The sequence below is a fragment of the Andrographis paniculata genome, unplaced genomic scaffold (genome assembly GCF_009805555.1).
Source record: "Andrographis paniculata isolate CXL003 unplaced genomic scaffold, ASM980555v1 Contig19END, whole genome shotgun sequence".
Lineage (NCBI taxonomy): Eukaryota > Viridiplantae > Streptophyta > Magnoliopsida > Lamiales > Acanthaceae > Andrographis > Andrographis paniculata.
The window spans coordinates 958062-969174 of NW_026137479.1; the positions used below are offsets into that span (position 1 = coordinate 958062).

Sequence of the window (11113 nt, forward strand, 5' to 3'; positions counted from 1 at the left end):
ACTTGGCTCCCAATGCTCCTCTCCACATCCTACGTTATCTCTTGCATCCAACGTATACATACATACTACTTTCCTCTGTCAATCCATATTAGATATTATTATATTACATCGACTCTGCGACTGCGACAAATATGTCATGTCCATCCGTATTGCAGCCTCACAGATTTCACGAAAACTCTGGGAATATAATCAATGGTGTCTAAGAATCACTTGAATTGATGCGGCAGCAAGTAGCATGTATATGTTCATTGAAAACAAAAAAGTTTTATACATACTAACCAAAGGACTTCAAGACTGCCTGGCCCATTGCGGAAGATGATCCTATAACATGCAGAAGCAGACGACATTAGAAAATTCGTACAGGAACAGAAAACATTAAGATGATTGATTCATCTTGCTATCTGTTGCAGTGCAGGGCATGGATCCACAAAATTCAGTCATACAGAGATTCTCACTAAAAAAGGAGATATACATGTATATATGTATAATAATAAGATTATAAGCTGAAAATAAGTGCCAATACAACAGAATACAATACAGGTTGTGGAATAGGCTGCAGACTGACCTGTGTTTATTTCAAGGCACCGAGGAGAGGAGTTAACAAATTATGTGCACATAGTGAGGACATCCTCTCCACATTACACACAAAATTACAAAGATATCCTCTCTACATATGTTAGTAGTGCCAACAAATGTCAACACATAATGGCACATACTTTTAAGGAAATTAAATAAAAGAAAAATACTAGCCATCTGTGAAATATGTATATATATTATAAATCAAACCAAAAACAAAGAAGCCTATTATGGTGCTTTAGCAGGACATGGCGAATCAACGCTTCTTTAGCGAAGAAGAGAATTACATAATAATGTGCATTAATATTTCACATGAAGACAAGACAGTGACCATTATATTTTATGAAATACATATTCCACAGAGCAATATTCTAATTTATATTTCGGAAATGATATGATATGATATGATATGTACGTGGGGCATCGTGCTTCCTCACCACCATGATATCCACATATGTCCCAACTGATCGTCTGCCTGCATGTTATTTCTTTCTAGAGTACAGCCGGGGAAGAACTGAGATCCCTGAGATAACTAGAGCTGCAGACTGAAGACTGCAGAGCCTTGGATGACTGCCAGATGCTACAATTACAACAGAAGAGTGAAGAAGCCATTACTTAGGGGCCAGCCTTATCGGACAGACAGAGAATGCAACACAACGAGCTGCTTTTGCCAACATAAAGCGCTCATTTTCAGTCAATGGCCTCTCAATGACCTTCACAATGTTTGCATCCTAATACATATCAGAGTTCAAGTAGATAAGTACCATTAGCATTGATAACAAAATAACATGGTGTAATTCATAGTATATAACTTCTATTCTTCAAGGATTTAAAGTTTCATACCTTTTTCTGTGGTTGGATTGAAGGCTTCACACTGGCGACATCGCCAACTACAATGACATTATTGATATTTCCCCTGTCATCGCTTTCTGTCGGCGAAGCAGTGGAATGCCTCCAGTCCCCGTTAATAATATACTTATAGTAATACCTGCCGTCAATAAGTTATGACCTTAAGTGTTGATCCAGCGATGTTAAATCCAAAGTAAGTTGAGCAATACAGTTTCCAAATACCAACAGTGCAAAGGATAAAGCGTATTTGAACTAGTGAAGGTTAGTTCCAAAAATAGTCTTGAAGAAATGTTTTGAAAGAAAGTTATATGTATTCACTTGTAAGTTATAGAAGTAGGAATGGACAACTCACTTTTTCTATTAAAGAAAACAACAGATATAGGCATAATTCAGGCAGTAAAACATATTTGGTCCGGCTAAAAATTCAATAAAGGGGAGTAGCAAGCCTTTTACCAAATATTGAATCAATTCACAAACTTCCTAATTCCAGTATGAAATTTACAATCCCTGAGAGAAAGATCCTGCCAGTAAACTTACTTCCCCTGTGGAAGTCTAACTTCAGCTTCAAATCTTGGTCCACCTTGATGAACAGCCTTGATTGGCTCTTTCCAGTTCCCTGTAAAATCTCCCACCAGATATACATCTTCCCCCTGAAATCAGAAGAAAATTCAAAAGAGACAAGTATAAGATAATTTCTTTGCATGGATTGCCTTATAATTTAATCATCTCTTGGCTGTCAAAAGAGCTCCATTCTTCATAAATCAGTACCAATCTTCTCACCTCATGTCCATTCCACACAAAGGTCACAGCATGGGTTGGAGGTCCTTCATGTCTGCCACTTTCAACCATGGCTATGAGATCCCAGGTTGCCCAAGCAATTGCTGGTCTGCATTTATCATTTTATTAATGTCACAACTATAATGTCAGGTATATCTACTGCAGGTTGACACAAGCTCACAAAGTTTTTTCCTAATATCCCCACCAGTTATATGAAATTTTGAGGAAGCATAATACCTATCTGGTTTGCATGAATGCAACCCAGTTATGAAATTGTATGCTGCATGAAGGGATGTATCTGTCATCCAGTGAAGGTACGCAATCACACAAGAAGGCGACCGATCAAATCCAGTGGTGCAAGTGATATAAACTCGGTGATTCTTTTTCAGTAAACGCAACAGAAGACCCACACAGAAAGGCAGTTTCTTCCTCATGTCAAATGAATCTGCATCCCTGAAGTTAAAATAAGGTGAGTATGATATAGCAGAATCAATTTTAACACATATCCTATAACTAATAATCATTGATCATCAATTTACTTGCTTGTGGACACTGCTACATACGATTGGCTTTGGAATTGAATTTGTACAGAAAACAAAGAATGTAACAAACATTGCCTGCTTTTAATTACTCATAAGGCAAAAGTAATAATACCTTATTGGATAAGTAATCATCAGGATATTAAATTTTTGGCAAGATTCGTTAATTGAATTTGAATCAATTCCCCAGTTTGCCCCTTCAACTGTACTCTGGAAATTCAGCACAGCAGTAACACCCTGGTACAGACATTCCAAACAGCTTATGGTCAGAATTTGAGCAAGAACCAATCACACTGCAGGAATAATACCCCAGAACACATATAACATGCTAAAAAAAGGTTGCATTTTCGAATATTCTTCATTATCAATGACCTTCAGTTGAAAGAATAAAAAAAAAAAAAAAAGGAAAGAAAATAAAATTATTGACACTTTTCTAATAGAAATCATAAAAATGAAAGCAACAACACAATCACAATTCATTTCTTGGGATGTCCATATATTAAAAATAAAAAATAAAAAATACATTAAACAGAATTTTATGCCTGAACAGCCTGACAAAATCCTTCTGCGGTTTCAATGCAGGCAATGGTGGGGCATCTCAGAATTCTAAACTCCAATGGTAACACTCAATTTGTATCAAAGGTAAACAAAATAAAATGGTAAAAGCAGGCAGTAACCTATGAGATAAAGGAATCATAACCCTACCACAGTAGTAGCTAAAGTCTCTACATCTTCTTCTGTCTGAATGCATGACCCAACATGAATCTGCTCTGTAATCTATCAGAATAAGGTAAGCCATCAGTAGAACGAAGTAAAAGTTCAATGACATTATAAATGTCAGAAGGTAAATGTATTAAATTTTGAAATGCAATAAACAAGTAGCATGCATAATGAGATCTAGTACCAGCAAGTGAAAGTTTAAAAGACCTTATAACTGAGAAAACATCTTATTTTCTTATTCTTATGAAGTTAATTAGGCACCGATAAGCAGGGGAGTAACATGTTGGATCGGTAGCAAATTCAGTTTCCAGCTTATGACAACTACATCCAAGAACAAAAAACACTGGTAAATATTATGTTCCGAATTATTGGAGAGGTCTATAAATCCTAATCAAAATAAGGATGCATGTCACAAAGTAGATTAGTACATTCCAATCTTGATGCTGGATTCATCCAAAAAAAAAAGATCTCCTGGGTTCACTTACAGTTTCATAAATTGTAAGAAACATAGAGCATAAATGCATAATACTTAGACAATATATAATAAATACAACCATCATGTTAGCACACCTTACTATAGCGCATACCAAGAGAATGATTATAATACAGCTCCCCCCTAGAACGCTCCAGTGCCTTCACATACTCATCCAGTGGGAAGCTCCCATGAGCCCATTCAGCTTCTTCGAGTACCTTCTCTGTGAAAATGGATATGAGAGGACTGAATGGGAGAGCAGTTGTGGTCTTACTGATAGTTTGTTGGCCACTATGATTATTTAAACTCTTCCACCCTTGGGCAGCCAAAAACTTTGGGCAGAAGACCACAAACCCACAATTTCCATTACTCTCACCAGATGCACGCAAATTTGATGGTAGCATACTTTTGTTCCAAGCCGCAACAGGAACACGGCCACGATTGAACAAGATATCAAGATCATTCATATGATAGAACTGATGAATGGGGAAAGGAGAGAAGGGCCTCTCGAGGACAAGGCTGCAAGAGCCAGAATTCTCTTCAATAAGACTCCTGCATATTTCGCCAAATAGAATGAATAAATTGCCACATTAATATGTCACTCCGATAAAATCTTTGCAACTTTTTTGCCTTGTAACAGGGATGAGGATTCATACTCTGCATCTCCAAAGTCCTTGATCTCAACAAGCTTCCCATCAGATGATTGACTTGCCTTCTTCAAGGTATCCCCAACCATTATTATTCTGGATCTATCAGCATTACCCTACATTGTCACTTTTTAAAAGATGAATGTAGAGTAAACAGACATTCAAACTGCTTAATAGTAGTATCAACACAACACTAATATATACCGTAATTCACATTTTATTCACCCTAAACATTCACATTTTATACATTTTTAATACTTGAAATAATATTGAGCTCTTAAGTTCATAAACACAGCGGAAAAAATAGTCGAGTCTACACAAGCATTATGCATTAATCAATCACAATAGAATATTTTACAGCGGTTGAAAGCGTGATGAAATGCAAATCGTTTTGAGAGGAAACGTACCCCTTTCTGAAGCGCATGCACGAAAACTTTCCCGTCAAGCGAAAGTGCGAAACGGATGCCAAGAGGTTTATCCAGCGTCACCATGTACTCGTTCAAGTTCATCTTATATTCAGTGGAGGACATGGCAAAAACCCTGGATTTCCTTCGATTCAACCGCAGCTTCTTCACTCTCGTGCCAGCAATGTTCCAATCGAAGAATCCACCAACCGAGGCAGATTGAATCACAACATTACTCTCCCGCAACTTCCTCCCAACCGGACCGAATCCAGCGGCGAAGGTCCACTGGTCGAGGCCTCTGCAATCCGAAAACTGCAGAGAACACATCCCGATGGTGCTAAAAAGCAGCGAAAATTCGATCCACTTCCGGCAAGCCTCCGGAATCAAAGAGCGGGGAGATTAACGAAAAGCAGCGGCGAAAGAAGGTGCTGGAATGATAAGCACATAATTGTGTAGTGTGATCGAAAAGAATCGAAGGAACGGAAAGTGCAGAGACGGTGACGATGGGATGGATGGGATGTAATGCGATAAATGAGGAAGAGACGCCACAGACACACCAGAGCGGGGAAACTCCACGTCCACGTGACCACGTGACAAAGCGGCAGATCTTTTCTTTATTTTCGTATGCTGTATTTGGATGTATTTATATATTTTTATTTAAATGCCATTTTGATTAGCGCCACCATAAATATCTATCTCTTTGTATAAAAATTAAATTATTATTATATTATATTAACTAAATGGGCTCAAATGTTGGTCTGCAACCTGACCCATCTTCATAGAAATGGGCTAGTGCGACCCAAAAAATCCATTAGAGTGATTTTTTTTTTTTGGTGATTTGAATTTTAAATTAGAATTTGAATAATAAAAAATTTTAAATTATAATAATTGTATAAACGTCATATAAATATATTAATATAATATTTTGAAATATAAAATTAATTTTTAATATAGTATAAAATATAAAAAATAAATATTTGATTTAATTTTTTTTTTTTAGACAAAACTGTTCATATCTCCTGTGGTTTGCAAACTCGGCACCATTTCTCTGTACTTTAAAAAACTGTGCGGTTCTCTCATATGTTTTCAGAAACGTTGCACACTCTCTCCATTGATCAATTTAAAATTTTATATGTAATGGACCCGTTATAACTCACCTAACTCTTCTCCCTCACTTATCTACTACTCTCCCCACCATCTCTCTCCCACCATCACCCCTAAATTGTCGTTCCTCCATTTACGAGAAAAGAAACTCCAGGTCAGATTTTTTGGGTTATCTTCTACCTCGATGTTTTTGATTTTTTTTCACGGGTTAGGGTTTTTCTGCATTTTGCCTTTGTTGTCACGGACTATGGCAATTTCGAGTTGAAAAGTTCTTCGATTCGTCATAAAGGTGGACTTGGAGTTTCAACTTGTACATTTGTTATATTTTTATTCATGTTCGATGGTGATCCCCAGAATTAAGAGAAAAATGAAGTCAAGAAATGAGACAAAACAAAAACATCAAATTTTCAATGAAAACCCATACCTGGAGATTTGAAATCTGTGGCTAAGGGACATCGAGGAGGAGATTCGGGACCTGGGTTTGCTTCACTGGTGGGAGATCGATGGAGAGGGAATGTTACGACTTAACGAGAGCCATAAGGGTAAATTAGGTAATTTTGGTACTTTAAGAGAAGCAATCATAATAATACTAGTTTAATCCGCGCGTACATACCAACCTACGTTGCACAACATTTCTGAGGAGAACCACGTCAGTTTTTAAAGCACAGGGAATGACTCCGAGTTTTCAAACCACATGGGATATAAGCAATTTTGACTTTTTTTAAGAAAACTTCGTGTTTTAGAAAAAAAAAAAAAAAATTAATAAACAATAGAAATTCAAATAAATTTGCCAAACCAACACACTCTAAATTTTAACTATCCAACCCCCTCAAACACTTTTCATATATGTAAAATGGAAATAATTTTAACTATTCCGTCGGACCTGATTTACGGGGTATTAGGTTTGATCGAAGTTTATCTATTGCGCACTTTTAGGGATTTTGAGATAATATCGTATCGAGATGGAGCGTTAATATTGTCTCACATTGAAATATATATATATTGAGAACTCTCTTAAATATAAGATTGGAGATTGAAAGTAACTCCTTTATCAGCGATCGTTTTTAGGACGGAGCCCAGATTCCTTGCTTAACCGGGTTGAATGAAAAATTGAGCACGATGTTGATTGTGTATTTGTAAACAAAAAGCCAATACAAATAAAATAATGAAGGTAGTTAGTTATAAGAGTGCTAATATTATAAAGGAAATCCCTACCTGTTTTCTTTATACTAATGCTTTTGGACTTTAACCAAACACAAATTAAACAAATACCTGGAATAATGAATAAATGAAGAATCCTTTCGAACATCGTCAATAAATGGCGACATCCAACCTGCTTTTGCAATAATTGAAATGTATATTGCAAGATGAAATTGCAGATAGATATAGATATAGATAGATGGCTCAACCCATTTTGAGACTGCGTAAGTCAATTAATTCACTCCTCTAGACAGTAAATATTACATACCACAAAAGATGAAGCGTCGGTATCAGCTACATGCTCTTTAACAGAAATACTCAACCAACAATGGCCACTCGCTGTGCACAGTTGAGGGAATGTACGCCTCTTGCCTTGCCTCTGTTTGATAAAGGTGTTGCCAAATGTTTACCCTTGATGCTCACATATTCGACATATTATATGCTGACAAACAACACAGAGAGAAAAATAGTATTACATGAATTGTATCTGTAAATATACTTGTGAATTTTGCAAATTCCAGTTGTTGCTGATAATTTAATTATGGATAATAATAATAGCACAGAATAATTTACAATTTATTGGTGGTTTTTCATGATCGGAACGATAAAGTTACAAACCATCATCACCAATGTGATCGATCAAATGAGTCCTGCTTTCGATCCAGACCGTTGATATTCACGAAAATCCCAAGGATGTCCTGCTTGTAAGGGAGATACGATTTCCTCTTATCTCCTTCCTTCATCGCCCTGTTACGTAGGTACAGAGCTTCGTGCGCTGATGGCGAGCCGCCGGAAGCGGAGGAGCTGACGGTTTTTGCCTTCGCCTTTTTTGGAGCTTCAGATGATGAGATTTCTTCAGTTTTCTTCGGAGTTACGAAGACGAAGTTTCCCTTCCCCTCACTATTGCTCCGCCGGAGCAAATCGCGAAACTTCCACCGCTTCGAACCAGATCCGGTGGACATGCTCTTGTCACATCTGCTCGGACTCGGAGAGGGCTGATCGGCTGGTTTCGGCCGCCAAACGCAGTACGTACCTGCAGGAATGTTCTCCAATTCGTCGGCTTCGGACGACGAGCACGACGGAGGATTATTAAGCTCGCGATCCTCTTCGAGCAATAGTTTGCTCAATGGAACCGCAACAACACTCGCTTCCAGCTCCTTGCTTTCGCAGCTTTGGCTGAATTCTCCATCGCGATTTAACAACAGATTGCGATTGAACACGGGGAAAATTTGGCCGTCGCCTAACAAATTCTCCTCCGCAATATCCTGACGCACTAGAGCGAACTCAAAATCTTCATCGCCGTTATTCCTCGAGCTCTCCGCCGCCACCTTTACGGCGATCTCCGCTATCCGGTCCGATGAATAGCTGCTAAAGCTAGGGCATGCGTACGCATCATCTCCTCCTTCACTGCTTCCCATGGAGAGATCGCAACCGCCTGATCTTTCTTTCTCCAAATGGACCTATACATATAATTTTGGACTTTGGTATGTGTGTTCTTAGGAGAAAACACAGAAATGAGAGGTTGGGGGCAGACGAGTATATACATATATATATATATATATATACACGTCGGACTATGAATAAATGATAATACAATAAATAATAAGTTTGCTCATTCAATTCATTTTTGTAGCACCATTTTTTTTTATAAATATTAAAATATAATATATACCTATTAACAACATAATATATATTTTTTATATTTACTACAAAAATATACTCATTTAAAATTACAAATACATCCAATAATTATGGCTAGTTAAAATATTAGTAAATAACTAATTAAAATATATATGCTGTGATTAGGTACTTCCATTTTCTCAACTAAATCACAAATCCACGAGATAATTTGAGAACAATATTTTAGAATTTGTATTTATTTTGTAAAATAGTTTAAAAATATATTTGTTATATTAAATATATAAAATTATATAATAATATAAAAATAATGAATATATATGTAATATTCTATGTATATATATATATTTTAAAAAATGTGTGTTAAATTTTTATAAAAGAACACTTAATAGTTAGAGGTTTGAGAATGAATTAAATTATTAATATAATAAATAAAAACCTAGTGAAATTCGGAATAGCAAACTTTGTCGTCACTAGTAATAAATTGATGAATATAATTGACGGCCCCTAACATCCGTTAAAAGCGTTGGCAAAGCAGTCGGTATACACGTGGTTTTAGAACGGCGTCGTTCTATTGTGTCATGTGACTCATGGCCATACTGATGACCTCATAGTTAATTTTGTCTTATTATTAGTGCAAACTATCAAATTTAGAACTCAAATAGAATATGGATTTTAAAAGCCCACATACTAAAGAATTAATTAATTCATTACATACTTCACGAGGTTGGTAATTATTTATTAAAATCCTAGTGAAAAATTCATGGTTCTGTCTTGGTTGGATGCATTGTTTGAAGAAGACGTAACTGCAGGAAAACCGCATTAGTGTCGAGAGTGTTGAACATTCACATTTAATTCGATTAGTTATGTCATGGTCAGCTGTCAATAATTTGATCAGATTTATAACAAGGGATTTTTTATTTCGTGTTTCATGTCATAGATACTTCTAATAACTAATAAAGATATTCAATTGTCGCATCCACGATTGCACAACATTTGAATTTCAGATTTTTTGTTTTTTAAAAAATAATGATATTTTAGGATGAGTGTAATTAGTAGATAATTAAAAATGTATTAGTAAAAATAATTATTCTATAATATAAATAATTATAAATTAAGATTAAGATAACTAATTAGTTTAATTAAAATTAATAAAAAATAAATTTGAAAGTTTAAAATGAGATTAAAATGTGTAATTATTTTCCCAAAAATAAAAGTGACATGGAACGTGGGACGAACAGAAACGACAATATGGACATGGAGTATTATTTTTTGAGAGGAAATAAATAGATGGAGTATAAAATGTAACAGTGATACTTTAGCTACTAGAATCAAGAAAAGTAGATTTGCCATCATCTGGCTTAATCTTTGGGAGACACGAACTACACATATTTATTATAATCCATAACTGAGATTAAAATATACCACCAAACTAACATAATTAAATTTCTTTTAATTTTTAATATTTAGAAGGAGTCCAGAGAATAGAATTTAGCAAATATCGAAGTCAACAACCCGAAAATAAAAAATAAAAATACTATCTACATCTTAAAAATATGTTTATACGTTTGAAAACATATTTTAATGTGGATATATAATAATTATTACTATTTGTCATATTTTATAATAAAAACTATAAAATAAACAAAACCTAAATATATTCTTATGACAGGAAGAATAAAAAATAAATAAATATAACTTTATTTTATTTATTTTAGCAAATCCTTAGGAAGATTGCACTGCATTTCAATGATTCCCTTTGATTTGATCTTCCACATCCAAAGGTCAACTTTAGGAAATGAAACCACAAATGCATTATGTATATAGCAAATTGATAATTTAATACTCCCAAAATAAACTTAGGATACGCACTATTCAATCACCTAATTATTTCATTAGTGGTGTCAACTCGTGTTTCGAGTCGAGTTGTGTTTGAGTCGGGTTGAACAACGGTTGTAACACAAAAATTGTTAATTCGAATTCAACATTTGATTCAAAATTCTAAATCCGAATACGACACGAATTCTTCAGGTCGAGTTCAAGTTGGCCTGACTTAGTTTCAAATCGTCCGAAACTCGATGAACCAAAACCCAAAATTTTTTTACAAAAATTAAATTAACCTTAAAAAATAATTTTTATTTTTATTTTAATATTATTTTATAATACAAATATTATAAATTAACATAA

At 35.2% G+C, this 11113-nt stretch overlaps 2 protein-coding genes across 4 annotated transcripts; both read right to left on the minus strand.

Moving 5' to 3' along the window:
* Nucleotides 1-739: 739 nt before the first annotated feature.
* On the minus strand, nt 740-5594 carry LOC127242759 (phosphoglucan phosphatase LSF1, chloroplastic). 2 transcript variants are annotated; one of them, XM_051262448.1, is made up of 10 exons: nt 4988-5594; nt 4590-4696; nt 4032-4485; nt 3447-3518; nt 2857-2978; nt 2440-2655; nt 2206-2311; nt 1963-2075; nt 1420-1564; nt 740-1307 (listed from the first exon to the last, which is right to left on the minus strand). In XM_051262448.1, exons 1-10 carry the CDS (start codon nt 5309-5311, stop codon nt 1188-1190), a joined length of 1779 nt encoding a protein of 592 aa, XP_051118405.1. In that variant the 5' UTR covers nt 5312-5594; the 3' UTR covers nt 740-1187. The 2 variants fall into 2 exon arrangements, with proteins under 2 accessions (XP_051118405.1, XP_051118413.1); XM_051262456.1 differs by having other exon boundaries at nt 741-1307; nt 4590-4707; nt 4988-5100.
* A 1781-nt stretch (nt 5595-7375) lies between these two features.
* LOC127243954 (uncharacterized) lies at nt 7376-8806 on the minus strand. Of its 2 annotated transcripts, none has more exons than XR_007837071.1 (2): nt 7862-8806; nt 7376-7730 (listed from the first exon to the last, which is right to left on the minus strand). XR_007837071.1 is itself a non-coding variant. In XM_051264214.1 (2 exons), exon 1 carries the CDS (start codon nt 8704-8706, stop codon nt 7912-7914), a length of 795 nt encoding a protein of 264 aa, XP_051120171.1. In that variant the 5' UTR covers nt 8707-8806; the 3' UTR covers nt 7376-7730; nt 7907-7911. The 2 variants fall into 2 exon arrangements, 1 of the variants encoding a protein (XP_051120171.1); XM_051264214.1 differs by having other exon boundaries at nt 7907-8806.
* Nucleotides 8807-11113: the final 2307 nt, after the last annotated feature.

Coding starts and splice junctions, on each gene's coding strand:
- LOC127242759 (XM_051262448.1), bottom strand. CDS start 5,311: ATGTGTTCTCTGCAGTTTTCGGATTGCAGAGGCCTCGACCAGTGGACC. Junction 2,656..2,856: donor ATGATTACTTATCCAATAAG/GTATTATTACTT, acceptor TTTTAACTTCAG/GGATGCAGATTCATTTGACA. Junction 1,565..1,962: donor GTTAGACTTCCACAGGGGAA/GTAAGTTTACTG, acceptor TATTGACGGCAG/GTATTACTATAAGTATATTA.
- LOC127243954 (XM_051264214.1), bottom strand. CDS start 8,706: ATGGGAAGCAGTGAAGGAGGAGATGATGCGTACGCATGCCCTAGCTTT.